The following is a 24,864-nucleotide window of genomic DNA, read 5'->3' on the forward strand; positions in this document are numbered from 1 at the left end:
TTTTTGCTCATCTAATGTGTTCCACTGATCTACTTTCCTGTTTTTATAAACAGTGTAAATAGTTTTATAAACTGATAGACTGAAATCTGAGTGATCTTTATATAAATTTCTTATGCTTTTTTACTCAAGTATTCTCATCCCCCTTAGTATCTACCAAAGTAGGTATGTATTCAATTTAACAGACAAAAAATTAGCATTTAAAGAGAATGTTTTTTATTGACTTTACATTAGACCAGGTGGAATTTGTCTCACTTGTTTCATCATTTTTCCATTGATAAATAAAAAAACCGAAGTGTTAATAAAATCTGATCTTTCTTTCGCCAAGGCCTATTCTGCCAGTTCACTGAGAAAGTGTTTTGTTTTCTTCCTTAATAGGTGCTTCATTATTGTAAGTCATCAAGGAATGGGGTATTGACCAGATTTCCACTTGCTGCCATTGACTTCTTGCCAGAAACAAACTTTTTTGCTGCCTGAAAAAGTTGACACAAATAATAAATTACCAAATAATAGCCAAAACAACTAGACCCCAAATGTATAAGCTATTAAACAATAAATTCTTAGAACAAGGACCTTGCATTTGTATTCTCCATAGCGATGTGTACATACATAGTAGGTACCTGGTAAATATTCATCAAATATTAATATTGTGAATCCATTTTGACTTATTAGATAGTTCTGTGAAATGTCAAGTTAGTCCTTTTCAAAAATCCATAAAACTTGATAAACATATTTGCTGCCTCCTCCTTCATGAATTCATTCTCTTCACTCATGATTTTATAATGGGGGGAGGAGAGTTTTTTTTTTCCTTAATGGAATAATATTAGAACTAAGATTTAACCACTTTATAGTTAAGTTTGGAATTTGCATTGTAGTTTGGAAAACCCTCACCTATGGAATCAATAGTCCGGTAATATGCCATATGAATGTGATATGTCCCATTAAAAAAACAATTACTACTACTTAAAACTTAAACAACTTAAAATATACTCTGAATTGAGAGCCAGGCCTAGAGACAGGAGGGTCCTAGGTTCAAATCTTGTCTCAGACACTTCCTAGCTGTGTGACCCTGGGCAAGTCACTTAACAACCATGGCCTAGCCCTTATCGCTCTTTTGTCTTCAAACCAATACATAGTATTGATTCTAAGATGGAAGGTAAGGGTTAAAAAACAAAACAAAACAACACAACATACTAAGTTGTTCTATGAGTTTTGTAAAGACCAGAAATGTAGTTCTATTGGTGTAAAGAGCTTTGCTCATCAGTGCAGGTCAGCACATACTCTGTAATAATCTTAGAAAGTACTAACACTTCACTTAGATTTGGAGCTTGAAGATATAAAAGCCAATAGTTTTCTGTGTCCAGTTCTTTAGATTAAAAAAGCCATAACATGGTTGGGATTTGGTTTAATTTGTTCATAATCCACCCTCCCCATTACTGTTACATTTTTAAAAAATCATATAACTGCAATTTTAAAAAGGATATAAGAAGTGGTCATGGTACCTCGCAGAATAATATTTATACAATGCCTTCTATGTACCTGGCTTTACAAATATAATTTCATTTTTGTCCTCACAACTCAAGGAGGGTGGTGCGATTATACCCATTTATCATTATGGAAACTAAAGCAAAAAGAGAGGTTACATGACTTGCCCTGAGTCATACAGCTAATAATTAACCCAGATCTTCCTCCAGGTCTAGCACACTTGTTCCATTGCATCACCTAGTAGCTTTTCTTTCTATGTATAAAATATGTATAAACAAACATGCAGTCTTACTTGCTTCAATGAAAATCTAGTCCACTTGGAAATGACAGAATCAGCACTTAGGTTTTATCTTTTACTTCACTAAGTACCATTAAAGTGGGCAAACATTTAAATGCCAGGTGAAAAGCTCTAGAAGCAAGGTAATTTGGTATTTTGGGGTAAGTATACATCTTTAGATACAGGCCTACTTTTGTACTTTCAAATTCTGATTTTAGGGGAAGAAAGATAGTGTGACAGCATTTTCTCTTTTCCTTGACAAACAGGTCAGGAGCAGACAGTGGAGAGAGAGAAGATGAAATGATCACAGCAGCTTTTTCTTGTACATTTTTAATCAAATATTCAAATATAAAGCTAATGGGCATGCTAATGTGCTCACTAGGTCAGTCAAGTCTGGATTTTCATATACATACACATACTAGATTATACAGTCTGAATATATCAGATTGGATTATTAGATCAAGAAATATTTGAACTCTTAATATTGGTTATATGAGCTACTATTTAATTAAGCTATTGAACCAACATGTTAACAGTGACTAGCTGAGAATATATCAAGAAAAGAAAATATCTGTGATCCAAAGGAACCCCTAAAAGTTTGTTCCCTTTCTATTTAGGTGAAAAAGGCAAATCATACATACTTGTGTAAAAAGTCATGAAAGCTCAAGTGTAAGAAATAATTACATTCCAACATTATGAAGTGATGTATTTTACTTACTGTTACAACATCAGCAGCAGCCACAGAGTCAATTGCTTGAAGAACAGATGATGGTGCGACATATGAGCCAGATGCCAGAGCCTGGGACCCAATTTCATCCAGATATCCTTCTGAAGACTCCATTAACATCAGGTATGCAGCTTTTAGTTTGTTTCTGGGCACAAAAACGTTGTTATGAACAGTATTTAAGTGACAAACTTTCAGTCACATAAACATCGTTTAGTCTCCTAAGTAGTTAAAAGTTGATTGCAAAGTACTCCTATAAACTGTATTCCAGTATTGTATTAGCCTTCAATAGGCAACCAGAGTTTTCCAGTCTTTTTTCTTTTTACCTTGTATTTGTTATTTTTAATTTTGAAAGCTTACTGTATACAAAGGTTAATCCAGAGGTACTAGCTATTAAATTGAATTGAATTCTAAAATAATAAACTCCACAAAAAAGCTATTCTGTGATACTTTCCAGGATCTATTTAAAATTTTGGAACTACAGATAAAACTTTATTTTAACAGTGCTTTGTTTAGTTAAGCTATTTTCTTGTGGATTCTCCTTCAATGGAAATCTTTAAGCAAAGACTGGATATGACTGCTTGTCAAGTAGGTTGTAAAGGAGATCCTGTTTCAGGCATGGGTTAGATGAGGGTCCCTGATATTTTGTGATTCTTGTTCTAGTAAATGGTCCTCAACGTGTTTTCTATTTATTTTTGAGGGAGGTAGGGGAAAGGGACTTGTTTTTTAAAGCAAATTTTTACTAAATTAAAAAGCCTCTCTATAATTGCCATGTTTATAACTCACTAGTACACTAATAAAGCAAACCAAAAAAAATCTTTGGTTCAGTATTTGACCCTTTTTGGTTGTTGCTGAAATTGCACGCAGTATTCATATTTCATTGAAGGCCAGAGCAAAGACCCTGGTTGAGTGTACCAGTCAATAGGGTCAAGTGGGAATAAAGAGAGGTGAAGATAAGAGATTATAATTTCAAAGATTCTTGTGGGGTGGAGGTGGAGAGAGGGGGAGTCAGGTCCAAGATGCAACTGAAAAAGATGGTGTTAAGTATGGACATAGAAACATTTAATATTTCAGGTGCCACTCCAGGGCTTTATTATCTTGCATACTATAAGGAATGAATTGCCAGACAATTCCCTAATAGCTAACTCAACCCTTAATCTCATCCCCAACATTAATGGAATGTACAACATAACATTTTAAATGGAAGGAATCCTGAGGTCCTCCTCTAAAATGAGAGGAGTTCAGAAATTATTTGTCATATAGTAATAGCCAATATGGAAGATCTTTTAGCAAAGAAGAGGATGTGTCTAATAAGAAGGGTATACAAGGATGTGTTTGAACCAGTCTAAAACTATAGACAGTTCTCTTTTCTGTAGACTGCTATGTAAATCAACTTTTACAAAATGAAAATTTGCCTGCAGATCCATGGGTAAGGGAGGGAGTCAGGAAGGGGGCTGCACATCTGTGGAGGGACCACAAAAACAAGTAGGGACCAGAGACAGAGAATTGAGAGCAAGAGGAGGAACACAGGACTTGGTCAGAACCAAGAGGAAAAAACATGCAAGTATGTTTTTGGGAATGTGGATTTCTTTCAGAATTCTTTAAGGTTAAATGTGCAAAATGCAAATTTATATAAGGCGAGAACTGTCTGTTTTCTCGAAACTGGATTTAAGAGGTGTGCAGCTAGATCCAAACCATAAGCCCTATTAAAGAACAAAACATTTTGTATTAAAAAAAAAAAAAGATTTTAAAGGGCATGCCAGAAATTTAAAACTCTGCACTAGGATATATTATCTCTCAGTGCTAACCTGATACAAGGTAGCATTTCTAATTTCCTATGAATAGCAATTGGACTCTGGTGAACTGCTTAAGAAAACTTTTTCCTTAATGAAAAGACCAAAAGCATAAAAGACATTTTATTTTTTATACTTACTTAGCTGTTGTGACATCTGCTTCAGAAAGAGTACCTTGAGCAACTGCTTTTACCTGGTTGTAAGCTGCCTTGATAACCTAGACATCAGTAAATTTCAGTCAGTAACTTTGAGCACCACTTTCTCCATTTCATCAAAGCTCACTACCCTCGACTTCCGTATGACAATATAACTTTAGCCAAGGCAATAGCCTTTTTCCATATCAGGTTGTGGAGAGCTGTTGAGAGCCTCAAATCTTCAAACAAAATTTCCCATTAGATCAATGCTGTAGGCATCTTAATACACTGACCTCTTCCCTTCAAGGTAAGTCTTAGAAAGCCTCAAGACATACAGTGGAGGCTACTATAGAATGAAAAGTGCTGACCAGAAAAACCAATCAGAGATAGAAAATGGTCTTCTATTATTTAGGTCAAGAAATAGTTAGCAAAGTTAAATTTGGAAAGGTAGGATAGTTTTTGGGGAGGGGTTTCAAGTCCTTTTCATTGGGCTGGAGGTTTTAGGACCACTAATTTGTCAAGCATTTTAGATGCAGAAAACCAGAAGGTCCAAGGTGACACTCCGGAACATGGAGTCTTTCTTTAGGGCAACAGGGAGGAGAGTAAAGGCACAATACTTCTGTTGGACATTTCTTCACATTTAACTCACTCAAGAGTCTCATGCCTATTCCTCACTATTTCCTTTCTTTTTAACCTCCTGCCATCCCTACCACACTGTAGGGCAGCTGTATGGCACAGTGGATAGAGGACTAACCTGTAGTTAGGAAGATGAGTTCAAATCTTCCCTCAAAATACTACTAGCTGTGTAACCGTTGGTTTGCATCAGTAAAGCACCCTCTCAGGGTTGTAAGGATTGTGTTTAGTACAGTATTTGGCATATAAAGGCACTTGTTTGCTTGTTTGTTTTCTTCTACTTCCTCCACTCTGATAAAACTATTCTTTAAAGGTTACCTGTGATTTCCCAATTGCCAAATTCATTAGCTATTCTCACTGTCTTGATTTCTTTACACTACTTGCCACCACTTCTTGTTGAGATACTCTTTTCTCCCTTGACTTCAGGACACCATAAGTTCCTGATTTTCTTCACTGGCTCTTCATCAACAGGGCCTAGCCTTTTAACCTTCTGTTACTACCGTCACTACCTAAGACAGAAGGTAATGGTTTTTAAAAATCTTTAGTGATGCACTACTCCTGCTTCCTTTACCTTCCAACTTAATCTATGTATTGAAGAAGAGTGGTAAGGGCTAAACAATGGGGATTAAGTGACTTGCCCAGGGTCACACAGCTCAGAAGTGTCTAGGGCCAGATGTAAACCCAGGACCTCCTGTCTCTATTGGCTCTCAATTCACTGAGCTATACAGCTGTCCCCTGCCTGCTTCCTTTTAAAAATTATTACAAACCATCTATTTAATAACCTGTTCCAAATTCTCAAGAGATATATATACACACATACACACACACATGAATTGCACATACTAAATGTATGGCATAAAAAAAGAAGTGGTACAAAATTATAAGGTAGATTTCAGCTCAGTATAAAGATCTTTTTAATAATTGAAGCTGTCAAAAATGAAAGATATTCAGTATTGACAATGAAATGAATGAATACCAATTTCTCAGAGCTTAAATATAGTTTTGTATAAATAAGCCTCATAAATTCAGTTTCTACTGATTTCATTTTTAAAGGGTTTCTAGGCTAGGTAGATCAGAGGGATTCTATTTTGATTTCAGCAAAGCATCTGACATTCATTGGCAAGAATGAGGAGCAATGTGGTTTGGAAGACCAAAGAGTTGGCAGATTTATTATAATAGATTATCTAAATTGATCTGGAAGGAAGTCTCAAAACGTACCACCTTTCACATTCTTACCAATTATTTACATGTATGACAAAAATGGCCAAGGGAAGTAGATTTGCAAACCTTAAAATGTTATATAAATGTTGGCTGCCAATATTATTATTAACATTTATAAATATGCAAACTTTAAATATGTGATTGCAACATTCAGGTTTTTTTTAATATTTTATATTTTGGGAGTAACTTACATCACCAGCAGCTGCAGCCTGAGATATAGTATAAATCCCAAAGAGTCCAGAATCAGAGTAATTTGCATTAAAGGCTGAAACCTGAAAAACAAATGAACTTTATCAACCATGGTAATAAAAATCATAAAAAGATATGAGGAAGGGCAGCTGGGTAGCTCAGTGGAGTGAGAGTCAGGCCTAGAGACAGGAGATCCTAGGTTCAAACCCGGCCTCAGCCACTTCCCAGCTGTGTGACCCTGGGCAAGTCACTTGACCCCCATTGCCCACCCTTACCAATCTTCCACCTATGAGACAATACACCGAAGTACAAGGGTAAAAAAAAAAAGATATGAGGAAGATTCCTTAAGTATGACCATTATTTCTTAATGACACAATAACATTAATTCATATACCACAATTTGTTCAACCATGCCTAGTTGATAGGGAATCACTGTAGTTTTTTGCTATAACAAAAACTGATACCATAAAAAGCTTTTTTTATTGATCTCTTCAGGGAATAAGTCTAGTAATAAGAGTATTAGGTTCCAGGGTATTCAGAATGTAATGATTTTAGAGTACTATTTCAGGTTCCTTTTGAGAACGATTGGACTACTTCACAGTTTCACCAACAGAGCATGAGTATGCCTGTGATCCTACAACCTGTCAACAATCCTCATTTTCTTTTATGTCATCTTTGCAAGTTAGCATATATGAGGAAAATCCCAGAGTTGAATTTCTTGTTATTAGTCATTTGAAGCATTAAAAAAGTTTACAGATTGCCATTTTAAAAATATATCCATTTACTATCCAGGTTGGTTCAAAAAGCTCTAATTAAAAACTGCACCAAGGCTTGAGACCACTCTCTGTATTTTGGATAAATATATATATATATATTTATATATATTTTCCCCCAAATTATTTTTTCCCTGTAGTTCTAACTACAATGGATTTTATTTATGCAAAATGTTTTTAAATTTTTATATTAAAAACTGTCCATTTTATCAGTGGTGATCCTTTCTGCCCCTCACATAGTTAAAAACTCTCCCCCATCTATAGGTATGGAAGGTATTTCCTTTGCAAATATTCCTCCTTGCTGAGATGTCCTCATTCCTCTTTTAGTCTCTAAGTAGTTTATTTTGATGGAAATCTTCCTAAATTGTATAATACTTTCCTGTTTTCTTATACTTACTTCAGTACTTTTAAGGACCCTAAAATTTTCACAGTCACATACCAATTGCAATTCCTCTAGTTTTTTTTTTGGTATTTTTTCAAGATGTTGTAGTGAACTTAAGTAGGATGGGCCTCAGGCAATAGACTTAACAATATGTACTTATTCTTACTCAGGGCTATTTTATTGTATTAACACTCAGAGCTAAAGCTCTTCTCCTAGTTTAGGCTTAGAGAACTGAAGCACTGGAGGGCTTTAGTGGAGATTTCTTGTAAGAAATGCTTTACTCTAATTAGATGGTCATCTCTATAGGCAGGAATATTCCTGAAATTTTAGAGGCCTAAGGGAAGTACCCCCAGACTGTTGTTCTGTAATCAAAAATTTCTTTAAGTCTATTTCCTGGGTTGTTGGATGTTATTTTCTCAGATTCTTATCTACTACCTTTATGCAGAATTGTCTAGATTTTGCTTGAGGGTGGCTTGAAGCCTCCAAGAATGTACAAAGTTTGTGAAAGCTTTTTTTGCTTCTCAAAGGCTCTGGATATTTGAATAGTCAGAAATTTGATAAAACAGGGTCTTACTGCATTATTCCAAGCATGCAGTAGTTAAAGCTTTTTCTCAGTGAAATTTTTATCATATCATTGAACACATTCTCACATAAAACTTACACATACCTTCAGACAGCTCAATGTAGCATTTTTTGCAACATCTACATTAACTCAAACACCAGGCCAAATATTGAACCAAAACCATCAATTAAACTGATTTTTAGTAAGAAGCATTCACTTTGACCTAAGAAAAAGTCATTACTAACACTCATTAGAGTCAATGGACATAGTAAAGATGAAGGAAATATGAAGAGTCCGATATAAAAGACAGATAATATTAGACAATATCAGAGAACAGCTTTACTTCCCTGTTCTACAGAAAGAAAAAGTAAGAGGGAGAAAAATAAAACTGATTTGTAATTAAGTGCCATCAGTGTATCTAAATAACCAAAGATTTTCTAAGTCAACAAGAATAATTACATATTATACAGAATGGGTCTAAAAGAAAAGACAATGAGGCTCTTTCTGATCACAAAGGATAGTGGATACACTGTTTTTTTCTTTCCTTTTAGGAGAAAGCTATATTTTGAACTCTTTCTTGTCTCATAAGTAATTTTAAATACTTTGATTCTTGTTAAAAAATAGTGTTAAAGAAGTAAAAGAATGAACTTTTAATTATGCTAAATGTTAATATTCTTTCATTTCACCTTTGAACCAGAGTTAGAGTAGCATGCAGTAGGATGAGAAGTGGTGAATTAGAAATGGAACTAGGGAAGATGGAAAGAGACCCAAGTTAATAAAGGACAGCTGCAATCTGTAGGTAGCCTAAAGCTTTAAGTTAAAAAAAATTTTTTTTAAAGCACCCAAAGAGTAAAAAATTCTAAAAAAATGTTTAGCATCCAATTTGAATTTCTGATATTTCCAATATTCTATCTTTTGCATTTGAGTATTTGGAATAGGATTTTACATCAGAGATGGGGGGAGAAGTGTATGTCAATTTTAAGCATCATTATTTCTTCAGTTAAAATTTTTTCTAAGAATGTCTTAAATCTTAATTATTTTTGAAGTCTATCCTTACATCATTTAAATATTGAATCTTTGAAAACAGAATAATGGCAATAAATGTTTATACTAACATCAAATGGCTGGTTTGTTCCCTTGGCCACAGCCTGGCACAGCTGGCTGGTAACATTGCTGCCCCTCTTAACATGAGGGCCTGCACCAAGGACATGCTGAAGGATACTAAATGCATTTGCCTCTGCACTTCCTGAGGTAGCTCCCTCAGCTACAATGGCAGCATGGACAAGACTATCACCATTCTGCACTCGAATTTCACCTGGGGTGGGAGGGAAAGCAAAAAGTTAATTAGGTTTGTTTGGATTTTGTTTTTAATTCTCATTAAATCTAAATTTCTTCTCTTGAGTTAACTTGACCTCCATAAAAGTAATGGTAACCACACACAAAAAAAGCCTATATCATCTTGCAGTACTGTTCAATTATAACTTGGACCACAGAAAGAAAAACACAGCAGGGATAAATTTTTCTCTTCTAGACTGCACCCACACAGTGTATCAACCCTACAGAGATTATAGGCCTTATTTTTAAAACAAAATTGGAAAAAAAATCGTTACTAAGTAGAATAACAAAAACTCCCTCTTCCACATCTCCTATCACTTAAATGTCTTCTGCCACACTATTTCTTCTCCCCATATCACATGATGTGACCTTCCTCCATGGTCAGGCTAACCTCTCTACTTGTTCAAGTGATCCCATTCCATCCTGTCTTCTCCAAGTTGCCTCCTCTGTCATCCTACTCTTGTCCTTTTTTTCAGTCTCTCAGTGTCTACTTGTTCATTTGTTTCCTTCCTTCCTTCCTTCCTTCCTTCCTTCCTTCCTTCCTTCCTTCCTTCCTTCCTTCTTCCCCTCCCTTCCTTTCCATCTTAGAATCAATACTATGTACTGGTTCCAAGGCAAAAGAATGGTAAGGGGCTAGGCAATAGGAGTTAAGTGACTTGCTGAGGAAGTGCCCCCTACTGGTTCATTTCTTACTGCCTAGAAACTCATGCCCATGACTCCTTCCTGAAAAAAACCCTCACTTGATTCTTCCATCCCTGATAACTATCATCCCATATGTTTTCTGTAGCTAAAAACTCTGAAAAGACCATCTACAAAAAGTCCCTCCACTTTCCTCTCCTTAACCCTTACAATCTGGTCCTGACATCATCATCCCACCAAAACTGTTCTTCCCAAAGTTACTAATGATCTCTTAGTGCCAAATCCAGTGGCCTTTTCTCAAACATTTTTCTTGACCTCTTAGCAGCCTCTGACACCTTTGATATTCTCTTCTCTGCAGATTTTTGGGACATCTGTTCTTTCCTGGTTCTCATCCTACTTGACTGTTCCTTCTCTGTCTCCTCTGTTGGATCCTCCTGTCCTGGAGCCTCATTTCTCTTTCTACTACTTCACTTAGGGGGCTCATCAGTTCTTATTTAATTATCATCTCTATGCTGATGATTCTCAAGTCTCCTATTCTGCCTGAAACTGCTGACTTCAGATCATACATCGCAAAGTGTCTTTCAGATACCTTGAATTATATGTTCAATAGACATCTTAAATTCAATACGTCCAAGACAGAATTTACTATCTATCTTCCTAAACCTTCACTTCCTTCTGAGAGCAAAATCATTTCCTGATCCCTCAGGATTACAATCTAGGAGTCATTCAGAATTCCTCACTCTCACCCCCTCATATTCAAACTATTGCTGAATGAACCCTGTTGATTTCACTTTTGCAACATTTCTCAAATACACTCCTCTCCTTTGATACTACTCTATGTACTCTAATACAGGTTCTCATTACCTCACACTTCAGGTCTCTTCCCAATCGAATCCTCCACTCAACCATTCAAAGTCACTAAAGTATTTTTCCTAAAGTATAGGTCTAATTATGTCATGTTTCCCCGCGCCCACCTGCTTAATAAACTCTAGTGGCAAATAAAAAAAATCTTCCATTTGGCATTCAAAGCCCTTCATAACCTAGTCCTTTTCTACCTTCCAATTTTCCACCTTATTCCCTTAAGATATACTTTTTTTCCCTAGATCTTTTTTTTAAACATTTAATAATATTTATTTTTTAGAAAAGTTAACATGGTTACATAATTCATAATCTTACTTTCCCCTTCACCTTCCCCCCTCCACCCCCACCCCCCCCCAGCCGATGTTCATTTCCCCTGGTTGTAACACATGTCATTGATCAAGACCTATTTCCATATTGTTGATAGTTGCATTGGTGTGGTAGTTTCGAGTCTACATCCCCAATCATGTCCGCCTCAACCCATGTGTTCAAGCAGTTGTTTTTCTACTGTGTTTCCACTCCTGCAGTTCTTCCTCTGAATGTGGGTTTAAGATATACTTTCTGATCCAGTGAAATTGGCCTCCTAATTGTTCTAGGAACAAGCCATTCCATCTCTTGGCTCTAGACATTTTCTCTGGCTGTCCCTCATTCCTGGAATGCTCTCCATCCTAAGTCCCAACTAAAAACTCACTTTCTACAGGAAGCCTTCCATAGATTCTTTTAATTCCAGTGCCTTCCCTTTTAAAATTAATTTACATTTATCCTGTACATAGTTGCTTTGCATATACTTTTTGCATGTTGCCTTCTCCATGATTACAAGAAGGCTTCTGCCTCTTTCTGTATCCCTAGCACTTAGTACAGTACCTGGTACAGAGTAGGCACTCGATAAACACTTACTGATTGAAGAAGGAATACTTTTGTCCAGCTTGTTCTTGTTATGATTAAAAATGATGATGGTCGAGATCAAAAGGGAGAATAGTATTTTAATAAAAGCCATGCTGATAGAGATAAACTGACCACGCGCCTGTAAGAAAAACCTATTCCAACCTCACCTCAGCCATTTACCTTCCTCTCTCCTTGAGCTCAGGTAACTCAAGAGAGCAGCTCCAAGTCACTTCCCCCTAATTTCAAACAGTCCCTCACCTTCATCCAAAACCGGAAACCCATTAGGAATCATGGGAAATGTAGTTCCAAGTATCCCAAGTGATTTTAAATGACACATTCTCCTGACTCTAGTTTAGCACATTTCCTATTACACTGTACTGCTTGAGCATGAATTAAGAGACAAATTTTACGTCCTCTGATAAACTCAAACCTAACCAAAAATACTTACCTCCATGGTATTGGGCCTTTGCACCCGACATGCCAAGCCCACCCCTCATATTTAGAAACTGCTCAGCAACTTGCTTCAGGATAGAATGGTCTATACCTGCAGTAATAAAAAAAACCAACACTGGAGTTTTTCCAAACAGGCTATTTATAAAGCTAAATATCAGATTGTGACTTTTAAAAACACTAGAAATGAAAACAAAAGGTATTCACATATTTGAAGCCAATGACTAAAGGTCACCCATTTCCCTGTAACCTGCTATTCAAATTATGTCCCACATTGAGAAGCAATCAAATTTATGAAACAAATAATTTGAAACTTACCAATTCCAACCAGAGCCATTCTTGCACTTGTAAAATTGTTCTGTATATAATAATGAAGCTAAAGAATTGAAATACTTATTAGATTATTTTGACATTAATTGAAACAGTTATTAAACAAAATTCTGTTATAACAATTGTTTTGAAAATGCAAATTTGCTCTGATGAAATGGATATATTAGGGAACAATTTGAGCATAATGCAAATTTTAAGTTTGTTTATACTTGATTTTTTGTCTTTGAGAAAGTCAATGTAAAAAAATTCTATCCAGACGAACCAAACTCCAAAGGAACACACAAAATGCAGACATTTCAAAAATCTACTAGCTACCTTAAGTCACCGTGTGTTATCCTACAAAGGAGAAAGGAAGGGAAGAAGTAAGCATTTACATGGTGATTGTTATGTGCAAGGAAGGTGCTATGCTAAGGACTTTAAAAGATTTTCTGCTAAACTGTTTTGCTATTTCACATTTGTGAACTTTTATGTGTATACATTCACATGCACCCTATATTAAAATTTAAGTGCCATATTTATTGTATATCTTTTGGTGAAGTGGGAGGAGATGGGTTGGTCTGTATCCACAAATTTAACCTCCAAACCTCCAAGTTTTTACCATGCACAGGAATACATATGTGAAAGTTAAAGGAGAATTGAGTTTTAGCATCAGAAGGAACCTTTTAAATCATGTGGTCAAACCCTCTCATTTTACAAATGAAATAACTGAAGCTGCTCAAGGAAGAATGGAAAAAAAGTAAATATGTTAAACCACAACTGACTATTTTAAGGTGCACTGGAATTATATTTTACCATATTACATATGAAAAGAACTGGATCACTGGCCAGCACCTGGAAATATTACTGTTACAGATATATTGTTGTAATGATATTTAACTTGCACAACAAATTGCTTTGTGTAAATGGCAATGAAATAAACTAACAAGCCACATTCCACCTAGTTCCTGCCTATCTTTTTATCTTATTTTACTATCTATCCATCTTAACTCTTGTCATCTTCTCTCAGATGAAGTCTTCCCTGACATGAACCTTCATCTTTCTCTCTTGCACATTCTCCCAATGTGGCAAATTATCATAGAAAATAGATGACGATAAAGTTTTGAGACCTTCAATAACACACCTGAACTTTCACATCTAAAGTCATTTGATTTCTCTGCAACCATAGTCTTAGCTACCTATACTTGTGTGGGGCAGTGAGAAGGTTAAGTGACCTGCCAAAGACAAGTCAGTGTCAAAGGTTGAGACTCAAACCCTTAAAACTCTTGACTGAAGAAGCCCAGCTTTCTATCCACTGTACTACACCATCTCCAGATTTTTACAGATTCTAAAAATCCAATCCTCTTCAAAGAACAAAAAGTGCATATGGCCTTTCAAGTAAACTACTTTGAAGAGGACAACACTATTACTATAAAAATCTATGAATATAAAGACAATTTATTACTTGTATTTTATGTTCCTGTCAAAGACTCGGTCCTAAGGAAATCATTTGCAAAAAAGCCTGTCTTCTCATAATACTTTTTAAATCGCAGATAATTTTGATACATGTGTGGATAATTCACCAAGATTTAGGGATGAGAAGTATATCGGTGTATTTATGGTTTCATTATTTTGGGGTTTTGGTTTTGTATGAGTGTGTTCTTACAATAATAATGACCAATATAGAACTGTATTTTGTATGATAATAAAAATAAAATTTTTAAAAGAAAAAAAGAAGTGTATATGGTAATTGTTTTCTCAATTTGGTAGAAGCTTTTGTAATCCTCCCCCTATCTCAACAGTTATCATTTCTCTCTGGCCCAACACATCAGCTATATCCTCAGCTTTTATACCATGTCCCAGACCACTTCATATCATGCTATCTCTACCTGAACCATCACTGTTATCTCTTTCCCACCAGGAACCTGGTATATGAGTTATTTAAATGTGAAATGAGCTGGTTCAGGAGGTGGTAGCTATCTTTCTTTTTTGAGACTTGGACTCCCTTTCTTGTCCAGGCTAAAAGTATGTGGTCACTCACAGGCATGATCCCACTAATTGCTGGGACAAAAGCTTTGATATGGGTCAGTTCATCACTCTTTCCAGGGCCTCCCCATATTGGTGTTGGGCTTGGTGCAGACACAGAATTGTCTTTAGTTCTAGTGAAGCTCAGATCATCTGAGTACAACTAATCCACCAGACTCCACTTTCTCAGCAACAAGGCGTGCATCAACCACTATACTTGGCATTAGGTATCTCTAACAATTTTCAAGCTATGAATGACCATTTGTTAGAAATATTTAAATGGGATGATTCTTATTCACAAAGTATTGGTTGGTCTATGACCTAACTTTTAAGATTCTGTAAAATCCTTGCCTACTCCTTGACAAGCTTTGAAGCTTGAAGGTTCAAAGAAAAGGCAGAATTATGATATTTAGAATCAAAAGGCTCTTCTAACCAGGAATAGTGTAATAACTTCTACATCATACCAATCTCCTAGCGAAGTGACATTAGGGCACATAATTTAAGAATAAAGGTCCAGGTAGGATTGTCTAAGTAAGCTTTTGCTAAGAAAGAAAATTTTTTTGAAAACAGAAATAAACATCATACTTAATATCAAAGCAATAATAGTATTAAGCACAAAATCTGTATAGGTACCTCTTCTGGAGTAACTTTCCCAATCTTATAATCAGGACAGTACAAGGAATTTGAAAGAGCATTCCGATAAGCTACAGCATGCAGATTTTCAATCACACCTACAAAGACACAGGAAAAAAAGAAAAACATTCACTAAAATATATATCAAAGTGAAGATAGCAAAGTGAGAAAAAAAGGAGGAAGCATTTGGCTCTCTGATTATTCTACTGTGCTTAAGTATTAACAGAACTTGAAACTTATAGTTACCTGTTGACAAATGTAAAATTTTGTTTGTTGGCTAAGGAAATGAAGGCTATTAATAACAGTTGTTTCTGAGAATGTGTCACACTTAAGCACTTAAAGAGTTTTTATCTAAAGAATACCTAGCTCCTCTGTCACTTTGGCAACACGCTTACTGCCACCATCACCAGAAAGATGGTCCAAAGAAAGGGGCTCCAGCTTCCAGGACTACAACCCTGGCAAAAACACACCTAGGTATCTAGACGTCTGATTCTGACCCAGTTCTGTGATTTTCGTTAACTGTATGACCTTGCTTCAGCTACTTAGTACTATAAGACTAGTTTTCTCATTTATAATATGAAGAGTTGGATTAGATGATCTCTAAGGCCCCCTGTAGGTCTAAAATTTAATTAAATTTCTTGATGGAGGTCAATACCATACTTTTTTTCCACACAGTTCAAAAGTAATCTAATTCCTTTACAATAATGAGCATTACCAAAAAACAAAAAACAAAAAACCAAATTATGGACAAACTTATTAAATTCTAATACAACTAAAAGAAATCTTAAATCTACCGTGTTTATAATACTTTTCAAAGTTCTTCTAAAACATACATGATTCCATTTGAAATAATAATTTGGACAACTATCTAAGCATTGATGTAAGGATTTGACTCCTAATGATAAGCATTTTAGGACATTAGTATTTAAGATGAGAAAAAACTGACTAAAAACATTTGATTATATTTTATTTATCTCATACATTAAAGATACAAGTATCTTTAATTACTGTCATTCCTAAGTTTTAATTATCTTATCATAAAATACCACCATCACTAATTTACTGCATCAGGAACAGTGCAATCTTAGATGAGTTCCTTGTAAAACTTTTTCATTTCCTCATGAAGCTGTTAAGTCATTACAGAGCAGAGTATAATGACTTCTACTTTTTCTGTAGAGCTAGAGATGAAAAGCACTTGATATAATACAATATTATGCATTATACTGAAGTAATAGCTGACTGAATCTCTGAAGGATTGAAAATGATTATCATGCAGAGGGCAATGAAGAGATACATGGTGGGAATAATTAAATAAGTTATGACTCCTATAAAACTTATTTATAATATTCCTCTATCAATTTAGTTTTTCAAGTAAATATTCTTACTGGCAAGAAATGCCTACTAATGACTAGCAGACATGTTAATTCCAGTTGTGTCCAGAATACATCCTCTTAATAGTTCTATTTTCACTGTAAATTATTTCATTGGCACAGTTTCTTAATTTCTTGTCAATTTATTATAAATCAGTTGCCCAATCTGATCATGTCAGATTAGACTAGTACAACTGGGCTCTCAACTAGGTAATACCAAGGCCTACTTCTTGATCCTCAAGGCCCCAACATAGTACAAGCACCTGAGATGGTTGGCTTAAGCAGCCAGCCAGAGATTATCTTTAAGTTGCAATAACACCATCAATTAAATATAGTATATCAAGATGCTTTTTACCAGTCTGGGGGTTTTGAAAAGCAACTGCTTTATCAATTTTCAGCTGTGACTGAAGATCTGCTACTTCCCAGCGTCGAAATTCTGGTGCTGTGGTGACATTAAGCAGGAACTCCATTAGAATATCACTGTGAAAGACAAAGAGGCAAGTTTGGGGACCATAATCCTAAAATAAAGCCAATGGCAATATACCTGCCTTGCAAAAAGGGCTAGAATAAGACACAGACAAAACATTCTGATACTCACACATCATCACGAAGGCAATCTGCAGTATAAGCCATATTTTCCCTTGTACCAGTCACACTAAACAAGATGTACATTAAGGTCAGTGATTTGAATTTCTGAATTAGTAAAATAAATTATTTTCCACTTTGTGGAACAAATATTATTTAGCTTCAATTGGTAAGTAGGTATTTTATTTAACATACCTTAATTTGCCACCAACTGCTTCAGTCCCACGAGTTATCTTAAAAGAAGAAGCTCCTTTGGTAGTCTTAAAAAAAATTTTTCTTTGTCAATAATTCTGAAATACTAAGTTTACCAAAAGACATACCAGAATAGCAACAAAAATCCAAATCAAAATATACTCAAGTTGTTGGCAAGCTCAAAAATTAAAATGAATCCTTAAGAATGACAAATGTAAGAAATTCCAAGAAATATAGAAAGTAAGCCTAGTAAGCAGAACCAAAATAACAATCTATGTATTCCAACAATATAAGTGAAAACAACTACTGCTCTAGGGGATCCATAAGATCCTAGATTTAGAGCTGCAGTGACCTCAGAGTTTAGTTCAATCATCTTATCTTACAGAGGAGAAAAGTGAAGTTCACCATAGTTAAGCAGCTTGTCTTGTGTTACACAGGGAATAAATATAGAGGTGAGATTTGAACTCAAGACCTTTGATTCCAAATCCAACATTTTTTCCATTGCATTATAAAATTCAAATTTGTTACAAAGGATACAATGGTGCTATTTTAGCAAAATTCTTTTAAGTAAGGGGCAGCTGGGTAGCTCAGTGGAGTGAGAGTCAGGCCTAGAGATAGGAGGTCCTAGGTTCAAACCCGGCCTCAGCCACTTCCCAGCTGTGTGATCCTGGGCAAGTCACTTGACCCCCATTGCCCACCCTTGCCACTCTTCCACCTATGAGACAATACACCGAAGTACAAGGGTTTAAAAAAAAAATTCTTTTAAGTATCTCATAAAATATTAAAATGTGAGGTTGGAATATTATCATTTGCAATGACTTAGCTCATTTTCATCGTTTCCTGAGATTGTATTTTGTTAAGGTGGGAAGAAGACTGTATGTTATGCAGTGGTTACAAGATTATCAGTTTGTACACTGTGTCAAAACAAATTTAGTAACAGAAAAGTAAAAATGAAAAGGTATAAAGGCTAAGTAAAAATATTTATGCAAATAATGGCTCAATTGTAAAATATAGCATGTATAAATGGAACTTTATAGTTTGAAAAAGTATTATTATCAAGTGCTAATATATCATAGGCACAGGGGCTGCACTTCTGGGGGAAAAAGATCATTTATACTATAAAACATATGCCATCATTAGAACAACAAAGGTAACAACTTATGATGATCTCATGTATCTGCACATAAAAGCTAAGTTGGTACTTTCTCTAAACAGGCACCAAATGGTTATAATTTGATTCAAATCAATAACTTCAAAGATGAATAGGCTTCAAGTATCTTTTCTTTAGTTTTAATCAAGCAAAAATTGTCTAAAATATTGAATTATTTAAAACTAGGACTCTATAGAACAGAAGAAGCACAAAGAAGCACAAAGCACACAATAAGTTTTTTTTGTTTGTTTTTAAACCCTTATCTTCCATTTTAGAATCAATACAATTGATTCTAAGGCAGAAGAGTGGTAAGGGCTAGGGAATGAGGGTTAAGTGACTTGCCCAGAGTCACACAGCTAGGAAGTACCTAAGGTCACATTTGAACCCAGGACCTCTCATCTCTGGGTCTGATTCTCAATCCACTGAGCCACCCAGATGCCCCCAGCTTTTCTTAATAGATTGAAGGGGGCTGCTAATGAAGTTGTTAGGCTTAAGGAATCAAAGTCTCTAGGGCAATGATGGGCAAACTTTTTAAAGAGGGGGCCAAAGGAAAGGAAATGCTCATCTGTCAGTCTGTTTCTAAACTTTGGAAGTTTCATTGTACTGTATCCTACTCATTGTATTTGTCAGATTAGGAATAATGTTGCCTGACAGGATTGAACATTTCAGGTCCCCCCGCCCCGACCCCATCTGGCCCGCGGGTTGTAGTTTGCCCATCACTGGTCTAAGGCAAATGACAGATTCCTCTTCTTCAAACAACCAAGTCTTAAAAGTGTTACTCTTAACTCCTCTGGTCAAGGAAGAAAGTGCATTTATTAGGGAGTATTAGAGAAGAAAAAACAGTAGTTCAACAGTTAAATTGTTAACAGAGTAACTTGAGTAGGTAGGTATTCCAATAAAGATAATATTCAAACTTTGTTGAAGGATCTTAAAGATATAAGTGATCTTTACGTTAGTGATAAAAACCTTACTGTTTTTGAATTGCACTGCTTTATGTATTTTTCTTTAATTATTCATTTATTTTATTTTTATCATTTTATCATTCACTTTCAAATTTAAAATTCATTTTTATCCACAAATACTATAAAAGTAAAAGATTGTCAACAACACAGAGCTAGGATATTCATCTGTTTGCAAATATTTATCTGATTTCATAAATATGGTTTTAAAAAAATCAAATGTACTGAGGCAGGATCTTTACCAAATTGGATGCAAGACGGAGCAAATGGGAGGTTCCAAAATTGGTAGCATCTTCATATCTACTACCAGCTTTAATGAATAAACCAATTCTTGAAGCTGGAGCATAGTTTTCCATGGAAGCAATCACTAAGCCATTTGGTAACTTTGTTAGCTATATTTAAAACAAAGCAAAAATGTCATTAATGTCTTCTTATAAACAAGTAATGAGAGAATTTTTTTTTCTAACCAATACCTGAGAGATCTGGTTGACTTACCTGAAGTTCCTCAGGATTGAATTGTACAGCTGCTTTGGCAGTAGAGGTTTTTATTTTTGGAGCAACTTTAAGGGAATAAAACCGTCTCTAAACACAAAAGATGACAAATATTCCTCACATGAATATTGCTTTCTATAAAACCATAAAACCTAGGTTGTATCTAAGAGAACTATGATTTTTAAAGATGCTAAAGAAAATGACAAATGGTTATTTGAAATACATGTGAGAAATTATATTGGTGTTGGACCACAAAAATCACTCTACAGATCAGGCAAATAAATCAACTCAACAACAAATCAAAAAGCTATAAAAAACTCAAGCTATGACTGTAAAGTATTGCCAAGCAAGTCATTACCACCAGCACCACCACCTTGATCACCATTTTCCCTTAGACCCTGATTGAGTTAGCCCCCAAATCTAGGGAATAACAGTGCTTCCAGCCCAGTGCCCTCAACCATCATCCTGGGAAGTAACTCCTATGGAGAGGCATCCTGAGAACTGCTCCTGTAGGTGCTACAGACACAGCTACTGAAGACCCAGGAAAGAAAGTTCTTGCCAACAAAGACTTGGGTACTGTCAAATGGTTCATATCAAAAACGCATCTGCTTTTATTAATTGAAATGACATTAAAGGAGAGGTATTTAACTGTGTTTTGCTGCTGCACTTTTAGAACAATTGCACCTTTCACTGGACTTCTGGCTGAAATGTATTGTTTTCTGTATTTGAATATGAGCTAATTGAGAGCAGGGATTGTTTTAATTTCCTATTTGTGACCTCAGTGAAGTCAATATGTAATCTGACAGCTAGGAATAGAAACAGTATTTCATGACTTGAGAAGCACTTCTTAAATATATAGTAGTATTATATAGTATATATTTGAGTCAGACTGGTTCAGTCACTAGTTTCCTCTTTGACTTTGGGAAATTACTTTAACCTCTGAGTCTCCCTTTCCTTATTTACAATTTAAAGCCCTTGAGGTAGATGATGTCCAAGATCCTCTTTGGGTTCCAAAATCTGACTATGTCCAGCCACACACACACAAAAAAAGTCATGAGATGAAAGTGAAACTAGCAGAACTTGTGTTGCAGGCGTAAGAAAAATGGGAAACAAATTTTTTATAGAACTCGTCTGGAGAATGTATTAGAGCAATGATATAAAACTCAAAAAGAAAAGGATCCCTTTCAGGCAGATACTGTCTTGGAAAATCACAAATTAACACTACTGTGGTATTGCATTTTTATTAAACACTTCCTAATTACACTATTATTTGGTTGGCCACGGTTTGACATTTCTGCATTAGAGAATAAAAGATGAGCAAAAGGATTATCTAATATAAGAGTCTAGAGTAATTTAAGATTATATAATAATCTTAAATTAAGAGTAAGAGTAATTTAAGATTATATAATAAATATATCATATATAATATCTAAATATATATTTAGTTATATGTATAAATATAATATAAATTTAAAAAATAACAATTATATTAAAATGTTATACATGGAAAGAGCCTTAAAAATCATCTAGTCTAGTCCTGTCATTTTATAGAGAGCCAAACAAAGGTCTGCCAGACAGATGAAGAAATCTACTCCCAAACACAATCAATAGAAGAACTTGAATAAGAAACCAGGTATTCTGACTCCTAATCCAGTGCTCTTTCCAGGATGGCATGCCAGTTAAATAGCACAGATTAATAATAGAAAGTTAGCATGGTTTCATTACTTTCTTAATTTAAAAAATCCTTACCCTCTGTCTTAGAATCAGTACATGTATCGGTGCCAAGGCAGAAGAGGAGTAAGGGGTAAGCAACTGGAGGTAAGACTTGCCCAAGGTTGTACAACTAGGATGTGTCTGATGCCAAATTTGAACCCAGGGCCTCCTTTCTCCAGGTCTGGCTCTCTATCCACTGAGCTTACCTAGCTGCCTCAGCAGTCTTCTTTAGCAATCAACAACTTGGGCTGTCCAGAAAGGGAAAGATGGAAATTCCCTTCAGATAGCTAAGGGAAATATAGCCAAGAGTCCAAGGGATGCTAGGTTCTTAGTGAAAACATCATTGAAATAACTTATTTCTTAAAAGATGCAAGGTTGAAGGATTGGGAGAACATAGAAGGGTGCAGGTATTCAAGACTGAGAGTACATTAAAAGATATGAAGGAGTGGAATGGTAATATGCATAGAGCAAAAGGAATTTGCATTCAGAAAGAGGAATTTCAGAATCTAAAACCTAGTAGAGAGGTAAAAGGTATGACTGTGCTATTAAGAAAAGTCTAAGCAACTAGGGAATTCTGTCTTACAAGAGGCCTTACCCATTTAGTCACCTATATGTTTTTATATCCTACTTCTTTTGATTTGTTTTATTACTTCTAAATTTCCTTAGTTCTAGTACTTGGAGATTTGGTAATTAAGTCAGTGTTCAACCATCAATGCAGACTACAAGTTATCCACAAGTAAGTCCTGTATAACTCTTGTCCACATCCTCCAGTAAAATCTCTTTGGTGGTTGATCACCTAAGATTGGACAATGCTATGTATACTGATGATCAGAGATTTTCTAATGGTTATACTTTGCTGTAGTTACTCATCTTCCCTGCCCCACCTCCTTCCCCCTTCATACCTATTCATAATGATCAAATAAGGGCTTCAATCCTTGGACCAAAGTTCTACTATCTCTTCAAATGGAAGCCATTTTATTCATCTGATCCATGGGGTTAGCTATAAAAATAAAGGAAACTGGGGCAGCTTGGTAGCACAGTGGAGGTCCGTCTGGAGGACCTCGGTTTGGATTCAGTCTCAGTCACGTTTTAGCTGTGTGACCCTGGGCAAGTCACTTAATCCTGATTGCCTAGCCCTTACTGTTGTTTTGTTTAATAACTGATGCTGAGACAAGAGGTAATGGTTTTAAAAAAAAAAATGAAGGACACTTAAAACAAACTTCTACGGAATGAAATAACTCACATTTTTATAGAGCTTTGTGTAAAGTACTAGAGCTTTATAAAGCACATAACTGTCGTCCTGGGGCCCATAGGTATCCCAATCTATTACTGCCTTCTCTAATCAAACACTGGACCTTAAAAAAAAATTGATATTATAAACTCAAAGTCTCGAATTGGGGGAGAAGAGATGTTCACTTTCTATAACCCCGTCCCCACGTTAAGACTTGGAACCACAGCTCTGACGACTCCCTAATCCCGGGAGCCCCTAGGACAGCTGTCGGAGCTGTGTTTCCAGGGTATCCTGCAAGGAGGGATTTTCTTAGGATATCTGATTCTCTAAGGTTTATCGCACAAGCTGCACCAACTTTTCAAGGAGGATATTTCCTCAGTCTCAGCCTTACTTCCCAGGGACGATGCGGAGGATTCGGGCCGGCCAAGCCCTGCCCTTGGCGCGGGGTCACAGGGTCATAGACACAACCTTCACTGATCTCCCCTTAGCCCTTCAGGAAGGAGTGGCCCAGGGCTCGGCTCAGCTCTTTCAGGGCAGCAGCTACCTCCTAGTAGTAGCCCCGGCCCGCACCCGCTCCCTCAGCAGGGTTCAGCTGAAGGGCAAGCGGAGGCCGGAAGGAAAGAGTGAATCGAAGGACCCCCGGCCAGGGAGTTCATTCTCCCCTCCCACGCCCCCCACCGGAAGCCCCTCACTCCCTCTGCATCATCGCCATGCCAGCTGCGCTCACCGAGAAGGATCCGGCGCCCGTTAGCAGCTTCATGGCCCCGACTCACTTTTGACCCAGCAATAGCCGGGCTCAGAGAAAGCAAGATGGTGGCGGAGGACCTCCGTTTCCCAGAATGCCTCGCGCTCCTCCGGGAGGCCTCTCTACGGAGCGTTCTCTACGGTTCCCAGCCGAGAGTTGGGTGGGGAGGAATAGGTGTTTAACCACGTCTTGCTCAGTAGAGGGAGGCTATTTTTTCCGTCTGCCGACCTTCTTGCTGCTTCCGTCTCTAAATTTCAAAGCTTCCATTAAAAAATACTATAATATTAGCCCAGTTAATATAATATTCAGCTAGGATGACTTTATTTCTTTCATACGGGATAAAGTCGGGAGAAAGTGCTAACCAGCAATAAGAACTTCCCCCACTGCGATCTCGGATTTTTCTGGCCATACCCACCCATCAGCTTCTTAGAGTCTCTGGGCCCCGCCTACTTGTATGCGTAGTACGTTGAGGGGTGGGTCATCTTAAAGATAAGAGGCCCGGAGACTTTCGATTTAAGTCTTTTGTTCATTTCTGCCAGCATTTCTACTATGTGCACATTATGGAGAAGCTTGGAAAATTAAGAGGCAGAGATGATGGTGTCCATTTTATGTATGGGAAGACAGTCAATGCACAAGTGCAGAGATAGGAGAAATGTGGTTTTCAAGAATTACAAGGAGGCCAGTGTAGCCTGATTGGAGAATGCAATCCAGAAGGGAACAAAATGTTGGCAAACTGAAAAGGTTATGAAGAGCTTTAAAAGCCAGTGGATTTTATATTTCATCTTTGAGGTATTAGGAACACACTGGAATTTATTGTGAAGTGGTTTACCTCAGAAAGCGAGTCCAGACAACCAGAAGTTCAAATTAGCTGAACCAATATTTATCAATGGCACCTAACTGGTCAGGGCAGTTTCATAGTGAAGGCTGTACCAGACTGAAATTACAATGCAGTTTTATAGGGTGCAGATACAAAGCAAATGTTCATAAAGAAGACATAACCTTGGTGAAGTAAGCAAACTTTTATTGTCTGGAAACTTTTGGTTAGTAGTGTGGGGTCCAGGACTTTCTATCGTGTATCTTATCCTGGACTGTGAGGAAGCTACAGGGAGTTAACTTTCTCATGGAT

The 24,864-nt window shown here is 36.4% G+C and overlaps 1 protein-coding gene across 1 annotated transcript; it reads right to left on the reverse strand.

The window, feature by feature from the left end:
• Positions 1-190: 190 nt before the first annotated feature.
• On the reverse strand, positions 191-23,837 carry LOC123234350 (cytochrome b-c1 complex subunit 2, mitochondrial). Its single transcript, XM_044660260.1, has 14 exons — positions 23,721-23,837; positions 20,053-20,139; positions 19,800-19,949; positions 17,452-17,516; positions 17,270-17,326; positions 17,027-17,151; positions 15,302-15,399; positions 12,656-12,713; positions 12,336-12,431; positions 9,286-9,485; positions 6,456-6,536; positions 4,417-4,493; positions 2,478-2,631; positions 191-470 (listed from the first exon to the last, which is right to left on the reverse strand). Exons 1-14 carry the CDS (start codon positions 23,751-23,753, stop codon positions 384-386), a joined length of 1,368 nt encoding a protein of 455 aa, XP_044516195.1. The 5' UTR covers positions 23,754-23,837; the 3' UTR covers positions 191-383.
• Between the last annotated feature and the right edge of the window lie 1,027 nt (positions 23,838-24,864).

Source organism: Gracilinanus agilis, chromosome 1 (genome assembly GCF_016433145.1).
Source record: "Gracilinanus agilis isolate LMUSP501 chromosome 1, AgileGrace, whole genome shotgun sequence".
NCBI lineage: Eukaryota > Metazoa > Chordata > Mammalia > Didelphimorphia > Didelphidae > Gracilinanus > Gracilinanus agilis.

Excerpts from the sequence above, each read along its gene's own strand:
- LOC123234350 (XM_044660260.1), bottom strand. The coding sequence starts at position 23,753 with ATGAAGCTGCTAACGGGCGCCGGATCCTTCTCG. Across the intron at positions 15,400-17,026 it reads TTTTCAAAACCCCCAGACTG|GTGTGATTGAAAATCTGCAT; the intron begins GTAAAAAGCATC and ends GTGTCTTTGTAG. Across the intron at positions 9,486-12,335 it reads AAAGGCCCAATACCATGGAG|GTGAAATTCGAGTGCAGAAT; the intron begins GTAAGTATTTTT and ends CTCCCACCCCAG.